Source organism: Netta rufina, assembly GCF_964035555.1.
Source record: "Netta rufina genome assembly, chromosome: 8".
In the NCBI taxonomy this organism is placed as follows: Eukaryota; Metazoa; Chordata; class Aves; order Anseriformes; family Anatidae; genus Netta; species Netta rufina.
Window position 1 is genome coordinate 9,308,015 of NC_140131.1, and position 18,292 is coordinate 9,326,306.

An 18,292-nucleotide genomic window follows, 5' to 3' on the forward strand; every position below is an offset into this window, starting at 1 on the left:
TCATTATTTTGCTTCCAATAGTGGGAGTAGCAGATGTTTGTGGAAGAGTGTAACCTACTAAGTGTAGGATTCTTTCTTTAGCTGTGCCACAGCGAAAAGCTATCACAGCTATCTTGGCTTAGATACTTTTTGGCAAAAACTTGTAGTCAGCCCATCAGTGTTAATAGCTGCCAAGAAAGCTGTCCTTCATGAACTTGTTGGCTCCCTTTTTAAAGTTGTTACTTCTGTTGGTCTCCACACCATCGAACGGCAGTGGGCTCTACAGTTTAATTGGTCAGTGTGTAGTGGAAAGCTTCATTTTCCTTGTTAAAGCATATGCAATCTGAAGTGGTTACTAATCTTCCTGTGCCCCTTGTTCCTCATTGTTTCTTCCAGTTAAGCAATGGGAAAATGAGGTTGTTTTTTGTTGATGCTTATTTGTTTTTTTAATTTATTTGTTTTGTTTTTAATTGCTTGTAAGCACATAAGGAAACAATTCAATAATTTCTGTGGCTATTTTTAGGCCATTTGCACTTTTGGTACTTCCAGCTTTACTGTGAAAATTGTGTGCTGTTTCTTGTTCGTTGCACTCCAGGTGGATGAAGAGGCTGGGAGGGAAGGTGCAAGCAATGAAGGGAAGCAAAAAGCTTTGAATAAGCAAGTGTGTCTGGAAACATGACATCAACCTGAGTGATGATCCGTGCCTGCTCCAAGCCTGCATGTCTCTCCAGGTTACAGGGGCTGGAGATGGTATTTGTCAATGGGAAGAGAGGCTCAAGGCCAAGGGGCAATACAGCTCCTGTTATTTATCTGCCATCAGCCCTAGAGCCTCCTCGGGACTGCACAGGGATGCTGTGGTTGTCCAGCAGCCTCACATGCTCACAAGTGGGAAGATGGGAGCTCACTGCTGAAATAACCTGGCTAGGAAGGGCACCGAGCGATCTGGACAAGCACAGACCTTGTTTTGCAAGGAAGGGATGTTGTCCTGTGCTCCTGTATCCCTCCCTGTCAGTGCAAGGCTGAACGAAGCAAAGGGGTGCTGTTCCTAAAAGGACTTTCCACCAATATTTGCTTTTTGCTTTCCAGCTACTCTCTGTGGGTGGCTCTGAAAAGGCCTTACTGTTCCTCCCACTCTCCCCTCTCCAGCTTCCAGCCAGACACTAGACCTCAGGATCCAGCAGTGTTAGCAGCCGTTCCCAGGATCCGTCACCCAAAGGGCAGGGTCACCACCATGCAGCGGTCCTGCCTGAAGCTGAGACAGCCCCAAGGGTGCTCTCAGACATGGTCTGCAGCTCAGTTGGAGCCCTTCTGGTGCTGAAGCAGATGAGGTGAAGACAAGGTCCAGAAGAAGATGGAAGAGGCTTGGGGGAGAGAAAATCTGGGTTTGGATCAGATGCAGACGGCTACTCAGGAATTTAAGGAGCATAAGGAAAAGCAGAGATGCTGAGAGAAGGCTGGCAAGTTTAGACACTGAAACTCAAGGAGGGAAAGGCCTTTCATAGGGCATAACCTTATGTCTGCAGGAGACTTCTTCCAGGGCTGGAGAGAGGATGTCAGCTCCCTCCTGCTCCCATGGGCACAGTCACTGTGTTTCAAACCTTTCTGCAGGCAGCTCAGGCTGTGCTGCCCTCAGAGAGCTGCACTGTTTGCACTGTGCTTGCCCAGCCTCCTGGCACCAACTAAAGTCCAGACTTTGGTCTGTCTCAAAGAATTAGGTGGAAATGCTGCTTAGGCCAGGACTTTGTTCCCACTAGTTGCCAGTTCTGCTTATCTCCAGCACTGTATCTTGGCTGTAGTCTTTGCTTTGATCATTTTTCCTCCTCCTGATTTTAATAAGGACTTAAGCCTGCTAAATTTTCTCTTCAGTTTGGAGGGTAGACTTTATCTAGTTGCAACATCATGAGCAAATAAACTCTCCAGAAGAACTGATAGGAGCCGAATATACATTGTTTAGACACATCACTGGTCTCTTATAATACCCAAAGCAGGCAGAACCATCTGTGGTGTAACATAACAGAAAGTGGCAGGGGATATTAGAGACATTGAGGCCCCTGGGATCCTAGGATTACTTAACAAACAGGGTTCAAGGGAGGAGGTAGTTGAAGTAACTAAAAGCAAATGTTTGGAAATAGGTGGCATGAAAGCACTTTATCGTAAGGAGGTTCATCGTTGAAACACAAATGGAAAATGTGAGAATTATGACTGGGCCATCCTTCACTCTGAAACAGCTGTTTCATCTTTCCAAGCGTGATTTCAATCTGCTCTTTTTTTTTTTCTCCCTCTCTCTTTTTTTTTTTTTTTTTTTTTTTCCACCTGCTTACCCAGGATGAGACAGACCAGTGGAAAGCCAGACTTCTCTGGCATCTCTGTAACTGGAGAAGTAAGTAGAATCCATAAAACCCACTTTCCTATGAAAAGGCCCAAGGAGAACAGTGGTTTCACCCATAGAAGTGAGAAACCTGTAGGGATGGTCTGGAGAGAAAGCAGGCAAACCCTGCTATCAGAGGAGTGAGGGTTGGTATGGGACATTTCTCTCCCCATCCTATTGAAGCTTATTCAGGGAGAGCCAACAGGGTCCTGGCTGAGTAACATGACACAGGGACGATAGAGACACCTCTCAGATGATCTTCTCGGTTGTTGGAAAAGTGCAGATTGAATAATGGGAAGTTTCTGATAGGCTGTTTTGTCTGGAATTAAGTTGTCTCTTTTTATGAAAGTCTTATGATTTCAATAAATATTTCTGGGTGAAATGAGTCAGAAACTGGAGAGTGCCCAGAAAGTACTTATTCAGCCCTGAGTCAGTCGGAACAACTTCTGCAGAGGGGACCAGCCCATTTTCCTGTGACTTCAGCAACTTCTGAAGTACCTTTAAAGTTGTTTCTGAACAACGTAGTTAACACACTTCATTTTGTAAATTGTTTGAAAAAGTACATCAGAGCATTTGGATCCAAAAAAACATATATATGGGATATAATTCTTGAGGTTCATTCTTTGTCATTTACATCCAAATGGAGTCAAAGCTGACCTGACTTTAATAATAATAATAATAATAATAATAAATATTACCAATTTTGAGGGAAGACAATTTAATTATAGAAAGATTCTAATGGAAACCAGCCTGCTTGAGAACTGAAGGTGTTGTGTGGAGTGTGATAAAAGTGAGACAGTGTGGTTTTGCCTCTGCAAGTTGAGCTTTGCTGGGGACAGGCGTGGACAGACTGGGTTGGTCCAACTGCCTACTTCTGTGGTGGTCCAAAGTGAAGGAAATGTGGATGTCACAGTGAAATCCCAGATCAGCTGCCTCTTCTTGTTAAAGGGTCTTGGCTTTCATTTTAACTCCACTGGTGAACTTAATTAAACTGGGAAGTTAGTTTGCATCCCATCTTAACCTCCAAAATGGATTTATCTACATAGGAAGTTAATCTGGATTTGAGGGGAGTGCAGATCTGGAGCAGAACAGCCACTCTCATTCATATGGGTATCAATCCTCTTCTGAAGTTGTCACACCCAGGAATACCATACCCACATGCATTTTAAAGATAAACCTCGTTTGACAAAGTATTTCATTGGAGCAAATCAGCCAAACTCCATCTGGGTCTACAGAAATAGGAGAAGTAATAATGGTGCCATCTGCCCTAGGGGTCAGATGAGTACTGAAGGGATGGGGATTCTTTCCTTTCTGTTTTGCCTCCAGTCCATGACCCATTTAACTATAATTTCTATTGCTTTCCCGGCATTGCCCAAGACCTAAAAGCCCCAGGTGGAGTCAGGTAAGCGTTTTTATCTCTCTATACCAGTACAACAGCAAAAGGAGGAAACTGTGGAAAGGACAGCAAGGAAAATCAGTTAGGTGATTATCTGAAAACCTATCTCTTCTGTGTCACCAACACAGAGCGTGAGGCAGCAGGTCAGTGATGCAGTAAAAAAATATAAATGTATCTGGAGACTGCGTGATGGGACTGGATCAACTTTGCCTCCTTTAAGCTGATGCAGCTGGGACAATATCTAGAACAGCGTTCAAAACTGAGAGAGGTAGATGCCACTGGAAAGCCAGGATCTAGGATGTTCCCCCATTTGGCATCAGGGTGGTATCTCAGTAGTGCTGAGGAGAGTCCTGGGATTTGGGTGTAGTTTCTTCATCCAATTTTGAGAACCTAACAGAGGTACAATGAGAATCTGTGGTTCTGAGTTAAAGTGTAAGGAAAGTGCTTGGCAATAAATGAGGCACGATACTGTGGGACTACCTGTGTCCCATCTGAGCACAGCCACAACCACTTTGATATTGTGACCTTGGACCTAGATTGAGTCAGGTCATAAAAATATTGCGGAAACATTGAACTTGGCCTTGGTTGTTTATCATCAGTGCAGTGTGGAGGAATGAACACAGCACTGTGAGTCAGGCAGGCAGGCTCCCCTGCTAGGGACCTGAGGTTTGAATTGCGACATTCTGCAGGACATTACCTGCCTCCGTTTCCCCATGAGAAGAGTGGTCTCTCTCAGCAGACTTTTCTCTGAAGCACCCCTTGCTCCCCTTTGCCTAGTCATAGGTCCACACAAAGCCTCCCTCACCCCAACCCAGCCCATTTGCCTTCAAGTAGCTGCTCCCTTCATTGTTTTGGCTGGGCAAGGGTTATTTTTCTTCCTAGTAGCTGGTATGGTGCTGTGTTTTGGATTTAGGATGAGAACGATGCTAAACACATACCAATGTGCTAAAACTAATCGGGGACACAGCTGGGGCAGCCGGCCCAGACTGGCCAGAGGGATGTGCTGCACCATATAACACCATGCAGAACAATACAGCTGGGGGATGTTTTCCACCAACCCTGCCATTCGGGTACCTTCCACGATGTACGGTTCTGCTACACCCCAGACGGGCTGCTCTCCAGCCTTCAGGGTCTGAGATCTGATCAGGCAGGGCCTGCTCATACTCACCCGTTATGCCTGCTGCCCACTGCCAACAGAGGATTGATTTAACGTTAGTTAATCTTAAACCATAGCTGAGCCAAGGAAAAAGCTAATCCACTGCAGAGATCAAAGGTTACGCCCCCCCAGCAACCCCTGGAAAGCTCAGATAGGCTTTTCTCCAGCTGCTGTATTTATAAGATAAAGTGACTGGCAAGTAGTCAAACTCAGCTTCCTTGCCATGTTCTGATGTGGGGTTGTTGAGGTTGAGGAGCAGCAGGTGCCGATCGCTCCCACAACGATGTGCCAGCAGCAGCACCGCACCAAGCAACTCCCTGATTCCCATCCATGAGCTGAGGAAGTTTTTGAGAAAGGGAAGAAAATATCCTAATCCTCCTGAATGCTGGTTTTGCCGTAAAAAAAAAATAAAGTCTAAACACCTGCACAAGAGATCCAGTTTTTATAAATAAAATGGCAAGAGGGACGTCATCAAATCCTAATGGACGTGATCGACAAAATAACAGCTACCTCCCCAGCAGATAACAAGCAGGAAACCCAAACTTTCCTAGGTGTTTTTCCTACAGGTTTTTGGAGAATGCACATTCCAAACTACAGTCTGTTTGCAAGCCCTCTCTATTGAGAAGCCTTTGAATAAATTAAACAGGAAATAGTTCATACAGAAGCCCTTGGCCCAGTCCAAGCAGGACAAGATATAAAACTGCTCTTTACGCCATAACTGGGGAGAAAGGTCCCACCTGGAGCCTCTGGCAGAAAGCACCAGGAGAGACTCGAGCTCAGCCCCTAGGGTTTTGGAATAGGGGAAAGAGAGGATCTGAGGCCCGCTACACGCAGAGACTGGCAGCAGATGAAGGGGTTTGAGCTGCTTCAGAAGTGGTTGGTGCTGAAGCACAGCTCCTCCTGGCACCCCAATGCTGGGATGGGTGTTCAAAGGGAAGGTCCCCTCCGCACATCACACAGCTGATGCTGCGTGGAGTACGTGGGTCACATTGATCCCACAGGGGTTCAGATAGGAAACCCCGGTCACCCAGGAATCTTGGAAGTGATCGGAGCTGCCTGCCAGGTTAAACTACAACAGGACTCTAATTTCACATGGCTTTTGGAGTGCCTTTACAGCCCAAACTCTACTTGGAAGGTGCAAACCAGGCTTTGATTTTGAAACCACCCCATCCCTCTGGCTGGATTCAGCCCTCACCCCCCTCCAGTGGCTCTTCACTGCCTGTGTCCCCACTGCAGGCTGTGTCAGCACTGTGGGGCTGCCCGTGGCCAGGCAGTGTATGGCCTTGCCGTGACCAGAGGAGCTGTGCCTCTGGCTCATGACAGAGGCAAAAACACCAGTCCATCAATAAGGAAAGGGGCTTCCTCAGCAGCATCCGGACACCCGGAAGCACAGCTGTGCTTGCTAATAAAACCACCTTCTGAAATCCTGAGCTGGTTCGGACACAGCTGGCTTTGTCTCTGTTAAACATTTGCAGAATGTCTAAAGGGCAGGAGCAGAGCACGGGACCCGGTGCGCAGGCGGATGTGGGAAGTCCATGCCCCGATGCCTGCCAGCACAGGGAAAAAACTCCCACATCCGCTCAGCCCATCGCAGGGTCGTGTTGCTGTCGCATACACAAAGAGCTCACCTCTGACTCAGGAAGCCTTTGCATGGGTCCCAAGAGGCTGGGAGAGGATTTGGGTATTGATGTGGGCTGACCCTGTTCGCATGCACCTTCCTGAGGCACCTGCCCTAGCAAGCACCGTGCAGCAGGAGCTGGGGGCACTGCAGACATGTCCCTGTGCTGCTGCTCTCAGAAAAGGAGCAGTTCACTGAGGAGGCATCCTCTGAGCAAGGATTCCACTAAAAGAAAGCACAGAAAGTGGCCTGCTTAATTTGTTACCGCCTAGCTAATTGCCATCAACTCCAGACTATTTCTTAGAGGATGTCAAAGTCAATTTTCTCCACAGCCCCTCATAAATTTCCCCAATTAAAAACAAAGAGAACTCTCCCTGCTGAGACCAATGTGAAGAGGAAACAGTGAACTTGTCTTAGAGCTAATGATGGACATGACAGTGGATGGCAACTTAAGCATTAGAGACTGTCCAGCCCTTGTGGGAGAAGGCTCCACCTTCCTTTCCATACCCAGTTCCACACCTTGTTGGAGCAAGATCAGATTCTGAGCTTCTGGCAATCGAGTGCAACCTTGTGAAATTTTGTAATGCACAATCCCCAGCAGCCACCTAACAACCTTTTCCAAGATGAGATCCATAGGAGGACCCACCAGCCAAAACTGGATGACCATGCCAGACCATGGCTTTGGTTTTGGGGCTGATGTTGGCTGGGCTCTTGCCTTCAGCTCAGAGCACAGTTCTTGTGTGCTTGTAGTGAGAGGCGTCTGTGCTGGAAGGACCTCAGCAGTGGCCGTCTCAATATCTGATGGGAATATTTTGCTTCTGGACTGCAGTGTTGTGGGATTTTCTGCTCCTAAAGCAATAACCACATGCTCTGTCATGGGGTGGACCCACCTCTCCTTCTGGTTTGTGCAGGCATTGTGGCAGAGCTGAGCCCTATCTCACGGGCCTCCTGAAACTGCCTGTGGCTGCTGTGGTGGATGAGTGGGTACCCCACAGCCAAGCATCCTCTCGTCATACTGTCCTCATTCCTGTGCAAGGAAACCTTGAGAGTTCAAGCTGTTTTTTCCCCTTCTTCCATTGTCCTCCTAGGCTACACAGGAAACAGGAGTGAAGCTATTTCCTTGCTTCTTTTGACCAGCTGATTCCCCAGCCCTTCCTCCCCACCAGAGAACTTCCCACAGTCCGGAGAGCCTGTATAAACCCAATACAGCCCAGGGTTCACTGGCTGTGCAAACTTAACCTTTTGCCTTTCTCCATCAATCATTCCCCACTTCATGCCCCCGTGAAGGCATCTCTTGCAGGGGTCAGCTTTGGATTTATAAACTACTTGCTGAGCTGAGACACTGGTGCTGGAAGGAGCAGACCTGGGGAGGCAGGGAAGCTCTCTGCCTTGCTTCTCTTTCTCCCTCCATCCTCAGAGATCAGAGGGTCGAGCAAAATGATCCAGCAACAGCTGAGACAGCTCCTGACAGAGCCAGAAGTGGCTCCTGCTGCTGCCCTCGGCCTTCTCTGTGGCTCAGCGGTGGCCGTGGTAGTCTGGAAGTGGCTGGGTGAAAGGCAGATCCAGCAGAAAATGGAAGAGGCTCAGAGGACCCGGGAGGAAGGTGTGAAGAAAATGGCAGAGGCTGTCCGGCAGTTCAGGGAGCAGGTAACCCATCCCTGGGGTAGGCTGAGTCCCACCGGTGTGTCTTCTGACGTTGTTCTTCAGCTCCTGCTGCTAGCTTTTGTCACAGAGAGCCCAGGGGAGATGTTCCAGCAGCCTTCACCAAGGGGAAAGGCTGCCTTGGGAGGAAGGGAGATCACTGCTTTTCTCAAGCTGTAAGATGTGGTGGGAGCCTACAGCCAGGGAGATGTGAATTACACACTGGAAGAGGTTATGGGCAACAAAGGTGATGAAGCACTGGATTTTAATCAATTCAGATCTTCTCGATCTTTAGGGATCTATAAATATCTCTCGCCTCTATGTGTAGAAGCAAAAAAGCTTTTTCTCTTCCTACCTCTTAAGTTTATACATCCGTCCACACCCCTCTGTCTTTGGCTCTAAAACCTGCCTTCTAGATAGCTCTTGGAGAGTCTTCAAAGGAAGAATTTTCACCAGGATTCCCAGCAAGTGAGGCCTCCCGGCCCACCAATCTGCCCAGAAGAGACTTGGCCTAACTTAACACTAATGAGGCACAGGGCACTTAACTTCTCCTGTGAGCAACCAGAACACAACACGGGGATGAATGAGGCAGGCACCCAACCAGCATGGATGTGGGTGCAATTCCTGCAGTTCAGCAGCACTCATTTCTAACCCTCCTTTCCCCCCTGCTCCGTTTGCTTCTGCGTTTGTGCTGGTTCAGCCAGATCATGTCTACACAGGTAATGCACTTGGAGACAAATCAAAGCAACCACAGTGATATATATCTTTACAGTCTTTTTTCTTAAAACTTTAAAAATACATATTTATATATATATATACATTAGAAAAATGGTGTCTCTGAGAACTGCCAGTTGTCTTCACCTAAGCAGAGTTCACCCACCTGTGAGTCTTTATTGATTTCTTTAGTTTGCTTGGCCTGAGCTATTAGGTGTTTATTGCCACCCCAGGTTGATGCCAGGGCTGTCAGCATAGTGCCTGTACCCATACCAAGGGATGAAGGGCCAGCCTGAGACTTGTGTGCAAGGACTTTGGTACTTTTAAGGCACAAGTTGGACTCAGTGATCCTTGTGGGTCCTTTCCAACTCAGGGCATTCGTCTAACCAGGTTGGTTTGCTCAGATGAGATTAACTCTGAGTCAATGGGTAAGTCCCACAGTGTGGGAAGGGAGGCTCAGATGTGATTGTGAGTGTCCCTCACTGTAATGGATGCATGAAGGTCTTCTACACTCAGGTGAAGCAATCATCAGTTCGGAGTCTGAGCCCCCACATGCGTGATCTGCCTTTCTGGCAAGCTCTGTTGTTAATGCTGGCAAAATACAAGGGACTTATCTCCTGTGAGACATGGCAGAGACCCCTGCCATGGGTACCTGGAGATGCTGTCCTGCCATTCTTCCTCATCATCATCTTTCAGGTCCCCAGTGCGCAGACAGATGCCATCCTGTCCCTACCCCTGCTGGAACTTGCTGGGAGACTACAGGAAGGGTCCTTGTCCCCCAAGACCGTCCTCTACACCTACATAGAGAAGGTGAGTGCTGTGTGCAGCATGAAGGGCTGTTCTGCTTGCTTTGGAGTATGGGCTGGTGACTGAGAAGACTTGTTGGAGCTGCTGATTATAGCAAGTCTTTAATCCAGCAGATATCGGAGGAAAGATATGAAAGGACAGGAATACCTCTTACTCCTGGGTCGTGCTCATAATGAGATAGCCATCTGAGATGGTCTGAGCTAGGATGCTCTGGGAGGGGTTACCACTACTACTTGCTTCGAAGATCCAGATAGTTATTGAATGCAGTTATATCATTAAGATGTTCTTAACTAACACTTCTTCCTCTATGTGTCTGGCAAAGGCCCTGGAAGTGACCCAGCAGACAAACTGTGTGCGACATTTTATCCCAGAGTGTGAGGAGCAGCTCCAGGAAATACAAGGGCAGAAGGAGAAGGGGCTTCTCTACGGCATCCCTGTCAGCATCAAGGACCACATTGGCCACAAGGTGCTTCCCTTTGCTCCCCTGAAGCATCCCATCATGAGCCAGGCTGGGTGGCGATGGGGGGGACACAGAGGGTGGGGAAGGGGCCCGATCCCTCCTTTGCTTATACCGCAGGAAGCCTGGCTGGGCCTGGGGCTGTGGCCCCACATCTCATTGCAGCTGCAGCCCTGGCAGTTAGGAGCTGCTGATCCCCTCACATGAGGTGCGTGGATCTGGTGGGTGCTTTCTTTGAACTGAGTTAGGCCAGACAGAGTCACTGAAAGGGCAGATTTCAGTGACTCCACTCGTGCTGGTGGGAGCAGACTCGGCATTGATCTCACAAGCAGTCCTCCTGCCAGAAGGTAAATCCTGAGCAAAGGGCCCCAGCTGCACATCTGTTGCAGGGCCTCCATCAATGAAAAACCAAATGATTTCTCCTCTGATACATGGGTGAGCACAAGCTGGGCTATGTGGTATTTTGAGCCATAAGTTGGACTTAGGCTTCAGGGTTTGCTGTATGATTGATAGGAACAGGGCTCAGCTTCCAAAAATTCACTGGCAGCAGGAACCATTAACCTTGAATCCCTGCAGACCTGTAGCTTGTCCGTTGAGCCCTTTAGCAAAACAAGACCCAGGTACCAGAGCTAACTGAAAAAGGACCACAGGTTCCAAAGCAGCCTTAACCCTGTAAGTGCATAGCAGCCCTCTGCTAAGGATGGAAGGAGAGGGAGTGCTTGGCCCTTCATGAAGAGGAATAGATTAGTACTCCCCAAGGGGGACAGCAGATCTTCCTTCCAAAACTGCAGGGGAACCGTGCTGACCCTGTCCACTGTCCCTTCTCCTCTCTGCAGGGGCAACTGTCAACTTGTGGGCTTGTGCAATACCTGGGCACTCCAGAGCAGGAGGACAGCGTCCTAGTCAAGGTTTTGAAGAGACAGGGGGCCATCCCATTCGCTAAGACCAACGTGCCGCAATCCCTCTTCAAGTAACATAAATCATTAGAAATCTCTCCTCTGGCTGTGCTCCTGAAACCAAAACCCATCCTTTAGGTCATGGACAGGCCCCTTCCTGTCTCCTAAGATGTTTCGCAGATGAGTCCCTCTTCCATTAGCTGTCACCCATCTCAGTTGAACTGAAAATGGCTTTTCTGTAAGATGAAGGGGAAAAAACACCGTGACATAAGAAAAACTAAGTGCACTTGTGCATGGGAAGTGGGGGCTCATAGGAATGAGCCTTGTCCCAAAGGGTATATGGGGTGGATGGAGGGGTTGGCTATGCTGCATAAGCCCAGTGCAGGAGAGAGACGACAAAGTAAAGGTGCTAGACTCTTCCAGACTGTTTGCTGGCTTTCTCCTCAGCTATGACTGCAGCAATACCATCTTCGGCCAGACCCTGAACCCCCTCAACCACCAGAAGACCCCCGGAGGCTCTTCAGGAGGGGAAGGAGCTATGATCGCAGGGGGAGGCTCCATCCTGGGCATCGGCTCGGACGTTGGTGGCAGCATCCGCCTGCCGTCCAGCTTCTGCGGGCTGTGCGGGCTCAAACCCACGGCCAAAAGGCTCAGGTAGGTGCAGAGATCTGCCCTTCCCACTCTGCAAGGAGCCTGCAAACCCACTCTGCTCCTTCCCAAGGCACAACGTGTCCCTCTGAGCTCACACCTACCTTGTGCCCTACCCACCGTGTTCAGGGAGGGCTCAACACACGTATGGGTCTGCTGTCTGGTCACACAGGACAGCGTGTCCTTGGTGAGGAAATGGGAATTCAGACCTGCCTGAGAGTCAGTCCCTAAATCTCTGAAAGTAAATAAAGGGAAAACCTAACTTGTAAATTAGAGACAGAGAGAAAATTCTTTGGACCATACAGTCAAGTTGCCCTCAAGCTGCAGTTTTGGAGGAACGGATGCTAATTGCCAAATTCAGCAGAAGGATGATGTACACAGCAAGTATTTGAGGGAAAAACAAGACAGTTTCATAAATGCTGGCTTGCTTTGCTCAAAACCTTTCCCAAGAGGCAATATTGCTAGGTTCTGCCTGGAAACAGCAGTGCTTTCACTGTAAAACTGACCTGGAATTTAAAAAAAAAGAGGGGCTAAGGTGGTTCAATAACTCCAAGATGGAACATTTTTGGTTAAACTACAACTAAGAGTTGTTGTGGTTTAGATTTTTTATTTATTTTTAATTTGACAAAAATTTTCTGTTTTACTCAGCTCAGATCAAATACTTTTAATAATTTATTTCTGGTTCAGGTCCTGAATGGAAGATCACAATGCTCTATTCAGATGTATTGAGAATATCTCCCTCTTACTGGAATTACAACATACTTTTTTTTTTTTTTCTTTTTACGCAGCCTGTCTGGAGTGAATGGCCCAGTCAGTGGGATCCTGTCAGGTATGTGAATTTCAATTTTTTTATTTATTTTTTTTCTGTATGCTGTGACAAGCAGGAAGAGTGGAATGTGGCGGCTTTGTAGGGCAGGATGAGACTCTGGCCTGGGTTCAACAAGCCCCGGTGCAGACTGCCATGGCTCCTGGGGGTCACCTCAGAGAAGTTATATCACCTCTAAGGTTTTAAGTCATCCTCTAGACCTGAGAAAGGCCTGAGGCAGCCAAGACCTGTGTGGAGGCCACCTAGAATACCCCACCTCATTGCTTGATGGTTCCTTGCAGTCACTGTGACCATGTGGAGGGACAAACCAGTGCTTAGCACACTCCTTTGCTTATTATGGACATTTCCTCTTGTCCCATACCAGTTCCCTCTGCGCTGGGGCCGATGGCGAGAGATGTGGACAGCCTGGCCCTCTGCATGAAGGCACTGCTCTGCGAGGAGATGTTCCGGCTGGACCCCACTGTGCCCCCCATCCCCTTCAACGAGGAGGTGAGCCTGGTCCTTAACAGTCCTACATGCCTCAAGGATCCAGTTAGCTTTATAGTCCTGGTTTCTAGTAACTGGCTAGATCTCTTTGAGGGCACGATTCATAATTACCAGGGGAAATAAAATGGTGAGCAAAAACAAGTAGTAATTATTTCTGTTCTCTCAACTGGAGTGTGGTTTATCTGACTGAAAGACCCCAGCAAAGGGTGGGGAGGAAGGCAACATGAGACTGGTGTCTCCTTTGCTCCAGGTGTACTCAAGCTCTGCTCCTCTGCGGGTTGGGTACTACGACACCGACGGCTTCTTCCCGCTGCCTCCTTGCATGCGCAGGGCGGTGCGTGAGACCAGGGAGGCTCTGCAGGCAGCGGGGCACACGGTGAGCACCACCACCCCACACTCATCCCCACAGGGTGACCCCAGCTTTGCCCCTTCCTGCTGTAATCAACCTTCAGAAACTGAACAGAGCCACCAGGCCCAGCTGTGGGATAAATAACAGAGGCGCTATCTTAAATTACCACGGCACTGAGGGGAGAGTGATTGCCTGGAACAGGGGGGAGGAGGAATGAGGAGGTCTCAGATCTGAGCCAAACAGCTGCCAGGGACAAATAATCATATGGAAAGATGGCTAAAGGGCTGAAATGGGCCCCTCCACCAGTGTGTGGAGCCCAGGGAGGCTTCTGCTCTGCCTGTGAATATATCCCCAGTCAGGCCTTGGAAATTATTCACATCCTCAGGCTGCCAAATGATTTTGTGTTTTGGTGCAGCTGGTGCCCTTTTCTCCACTTCGGATCCAGTATGTCATGAATGAACTGTTTCTGAAGACATTTTTTGCTGATGGAGGCCGTGCTTGGTTGGATGAGTTGTAAGTAGGAGCCCTCTGGCAGGAGTGCTCTAAAACACCCCTATCCCCATGCCCCTGAGCACAACACACAGGCACAACTAGCTCCTCTCACACCCCAAACAGGAGATATTTGGGTTTCTGAGAAAGGGCAAACAGCTCCTCTGGCATGATCCCCTCTTGTCATCTCTCAGCACAGGAAATATTGTAGATCCAAGCTTAAAACCACAGGTGACTTGCTACAAGATCCCAAGGCTGGTGAAGAAGCTGCTGGCTCTGATTCTTAAACCTCTGGTGAGTTCCTGGCCTCCGGCTCAAAGCAGAGAGGTGTCAGCAAGGCCCTGAGATGCTTAGAAGCGTGATGGTGCTGGGAGCCACCTCTAACTGCAAACACGGGGATTTTAGGCCAAGGCACATGCTGTCACTTTGGAAGGTCTTTTCTAGAGCCCTGCTGGGGTTTATCCAGTGCAAAGGGAAATGAGAAGAGGACCAGCAAAGAGCTGTAAAAAATAATGCAGAACTCACAGCAAGTGGTTCTTCAGATGCTGTATCTAGTGGTGCCCAGTTTCCTACAGATTTATGCGTTGGGATTAGTACAGCAGGGAACTCAAGTTTGAAGCTCTATCCCTGCTTTGAGGCCTTCCAAAGAGCACACCTTCACAGGGATTCCTGGTGATTAATAAGAGCTGATCTGCACTGCGGCCCCATTTGTACAATAAACATCCTCTCGTCCTGCATCCTCCGGTTTTCACTGCCCTTCTCTCCAGTTGGGTTGTTCTCAGCTAACAGGATCAAAAATGTAGCAGTGTGTGGGAGGCAACCAAAATGCTTGCAGAAATCTTGTTTCTATGAGACACCAAGGAAAAAAAAAAAAAAAAAAAAAAAAAAGTTTGATTTATCAGAAATAAGTGTCTTGGTTCAGGTCAGTGCATTCCTCTGTGAGTAGGAAATAGTGAGCTGTAAGGAAAAGGAAAAAAAAAAAAAAAGAAAGAAAGAAAAAAAAAAAAGGAGAACCAACAACAAGAAGTTGGAAGCCAAGCAAAATGAGAACCATGTGGAGCATTCTTAAGCAATGTCATTGACCCTTAGCACAGCAGCCCCATAGAGTCAGGGCACGAGCAGAGGTTTCCTGGGATGGCACAAGTTACTGCACCCTCACACCATGCCCCTAACGAGAATCATTTGCCTTTCCAGTTTCCCCGCCTGGCTGACTATCTGAATGCCTTGTGTGGAATGAGGTAAGACAGAGCTGTCCCAAGGGATGCTCATGGAAATGAACTATGTTTTCTCCTCTAAGTGTCCACGATGGAGTGGGGGGCACCAGGTTCACAACAGGCTTTCTGCAGGAGGTTTCTCTGTCCTGGACAAAGCTTCAGCCTTAGGAAAAGGTCTCCCCACTTCCCTAGTGTTACACTGCCCCTAGTGTTACTCTGAAAGGATTAAGGGACTTGGACAAGGTCGTACAGGAAGCTTGTGGCAGAGATAAGCACTCAATCCAGACTCACAAGAGAAACCTTCTCTCTTCCATTTCCAGACATTTGTTGCTTAACAGCTTGGCTAAATGCCTACGGAAACTTCAGAGAAATTGAGGAAGACGTATTGTTTTAAGTAATTGCTAAAATCACTGAGTCTTATCAACCTGGAGGATTATTTAAGCAGTTTCCCCTCTTCTTAAGCTTAAAAAAATGTTACTATGATTTCCGCTTGCAGGTCAGTGAATGAATTGTGGAATCAACAGCATCAAATAGAGGTATGTTTTGAGGGCTTTTCTCTTGGGCATCATGTGATGAGTTGAGGCATTATGGTGTCAGTTTGGAAGAGAGGAGGAGGGTCGGTATTTAACAAAGGGGTTATGCAGTGGGGTGCTGGGGAAAAGACAAGGGGAGAGGCACAAAAGAGAGGTAAGAATGGACTAGTTGGGCTTTTTGGTTCAGGACTTCATGGGTTACAATGCTCACGCCCAAATGCCCACACTCAGTGGTCCCAGAGCAACAAAGGCTGTCCTGAAAGCAAGTCTGGCTCAAGAGGAACCTTGCCAGTTCCCATCCATAGTTTGTCCACGTGCTGTGGAGGCAAACACTTGGACACAGTGTGGGTCTCCTTCTGGGGATATCTGCACTACAGGCTGTAAGAGAAGAGTCCATGACACCAATCTGTCCTGATAGCACTGCAACCCAGCTGGGGTTCCTCCATGGGGCCCACACGCTGTAACCAGCCCTTCCTCTGCCTTGCCTCTGCTCTGGTGCACAGCCATTCCACAGCCTGGTGCATGCCCCAGAGAATCCGAGGTGTTCCAGGTGTGGACATGGCCTCAATGTCATCTCCCCTCTCCTCCCACAGGCATACCGCTCGCAGTTCATCACCCAGTGGAGGGAACTCCAGCTGGACGTCGTGCTGTGCCCTGTCCTAGGGCCTGCCTTCACCGTGGGATTCCCGGGGAAACTCCTCCGTAAGTGAGCCTGGGACCTTCCTGGGAGGGGAGAGGAGCACCGTGGAGCTTCACCACCAAAGCATTTTATGGGCATTAGGAAGGAAAAGCAACTGCCATAAAGCTTGGCAGACACCTGGGTGAGGTGGATCTGGTGGCAGTTGTTTCTTGCAGTAGGACTGGGACTCAGGGATGACCAGCCCTGGGCAGTTTTGCCTCCCAAAAGCAGCTGATTCTCAGGGCGTCAAGGAATATGTCTGAAATTGAGTCTGTAGCTGCCTGTGTTGTCTGTTTTGCTTCTCTCAGCTGCTGTCTCCTCCACGATGCTGTACAACGTCTTGAACTTCCCCGCTGGGGTCGTGCCTGTCAGCGTGGTGACAGAAGCTGACGAGGAAGAACTGAAGCTTTACCAGGGATGCTGTGATGACTCCTGGGACAGGACACTGAAACAGGTATTTGACAGGGAAAGTGGTGGAGCAGACTTCTGGTGAACGTTGAGGGTAAATGTCGCTGAAATCCGTGGTTCCTAAATGTCTGTCAATATGGGCACAGTGCAAAAAAAAGCACTTCTTGAGCTCCACCAGGTAACCCCTCGCTGTGTCCCCTCTGCAGGCTGTGGCAGGAGCCGTGGGGCTGCCCGTGGCCGTGCAGTGCGTGGCCTTGCCGTGGCAGGAGGAGCTGTGCCTGCGCTTCATGAAGGAGGTGGAGACCCTCAGCCGCAGGATGGGAGCAGCGTAGCCTCTCCAGTCCCAGCTCTGCAGGGCCAGAGGCAGCCGAGATGCAAACAGGGCGGCTCTGCATCAGTTTCCCCTTTTGCAATCCGAAGGGCATAGATTCCAGCAAGGAGGGAAGGAGGAAAGAGAACGCATTTCCTGCCCTTCTTCCTGCTGACAAGCACAGATCCTGTAAAGGACACAGCAGTTTCCTCAGTAGTCATTAAAAGGACTGCAAATCTGCCTCGCTGTCCTCTGTCTTGGCTGAAAGCTGCTGGATTCACCTCTATAAACAGCTCAGCAGCTGAGGCAGAGACCAAAACATCAGCATAAATCCTCCAGCACTTCATCATACAAACCCTTCACAACACCAAACTCCTTTGTTGAAAGGAAACCCTGCCTTGCCTGCATCACATTCTTCCTTGGAAGAAAAATGAGAGTATCTGAAGACTCCAGATGGACAATGCAGCTTCACATATTATCCTGCCGTCTGTCCCCCACCTCTCCTGCTGCTCATTCTCCTTTCTCCCTGTTTGCCCCAGTAAGCTGATAGGGCTGAAGACAACCAGTTCCTTTTGCTGCATTACTGACTGTGCAGTGTTCCCCACCAGCACACTCTGCAGCCACACTGGCACTCGTGATGTGATGCAGAGGGTTAGAATGTCTAATGTTGGGTTCAAATGATCAAAAATCTATGAAGTGCACCTCCCTGAAACAATGGGTATGGGTGGGAGCTACCCTCAGCAGTATTTTCGTGCTGGCACTGGATGTAAGCATGGGCTATTCTGCTGAGGCTAACAGCCCTGCTGGGAATACAGCTGTGTCTCTCTACCCCCTCCATCACTATTTTACTTGAAAAAAAATAATAAAATACAGGTATTAAGCAAATGTTATTGTAAACTTGAGTAACCCTCCGCTGACAGATGAGATCATATGAGTGCACAGTTATTCCTCAAAATCATGCAGCTCCCCACTGGACATTAAGTGGCATCTAGCACCCATGGCAGTGCTCACACCTCTCTGTCTGTGGGAGATGGCAACAGTCACTTGCCTCTCCACAGCACTAAGCTGTTTCCACCAGCAGCTATCAAGCACCACAGGTGTATTTTCAAGCCCAGTGAAGCAGCATTCTTAAGAACCTCTTCTTTAAGGACCTCAGGCTGCTTTTTCTAACAGCAGAGAGCTGATAAGCAGAGACAGATTATGCAGATGGTGAGATCTGGGGCAGAAAGCCTGAGATCCCCAGATGGTGTTTATTATCCTGAACCTGCTCACGTAGGACAGAAGCAGTCAGATGCAAGGGAGAAAACAACATCTGCAC

General features: G+C 48.7%; 1 protein-coding gene across 1 annotated transcript; it reads left to right on the top strand.

The window, feature by feature from the left end:
- Positions 1 to 7,954: 7,954 nt before the first annotated feature.
- Positions 7,955 to 16,996, top strand: LOC311211988 (vitamin D3 hydroxylase-associated protein-like; the record flags this gene model as incomplete). Its single annotated transcript, XM_084291059.1, has 15 exons — positions 7,955 to 8,164; positions 9,569 to 9,682; positions 10,002 to 10,145; positions 10,973 to 11,106; positions 11,480 to 11,686; positions 12,469 to 12,509; positions 12,871 to 12,995; positions 13,243 to 13,368; positions 13,757 to 13,854; positions 14,025 to 14,124; positions 15,025 to 15,068; positions 15,541 to 15,580; positions 16,171 to 16,279; positions 16,565 to 16,710; positions 16,871 to 16,996. The coding sequence occupies 15 exons, from the start codon at positions 7,955 to 7,957 to the stop codon at positions 16,994 to 16,996; spliced, it is 1,764 nt and encodes a 587-aa protein (XP_084147185.1).
- Between the last annotated feature and the right edge of the window lie 1,296 nt (positions 16,997 to 18,292).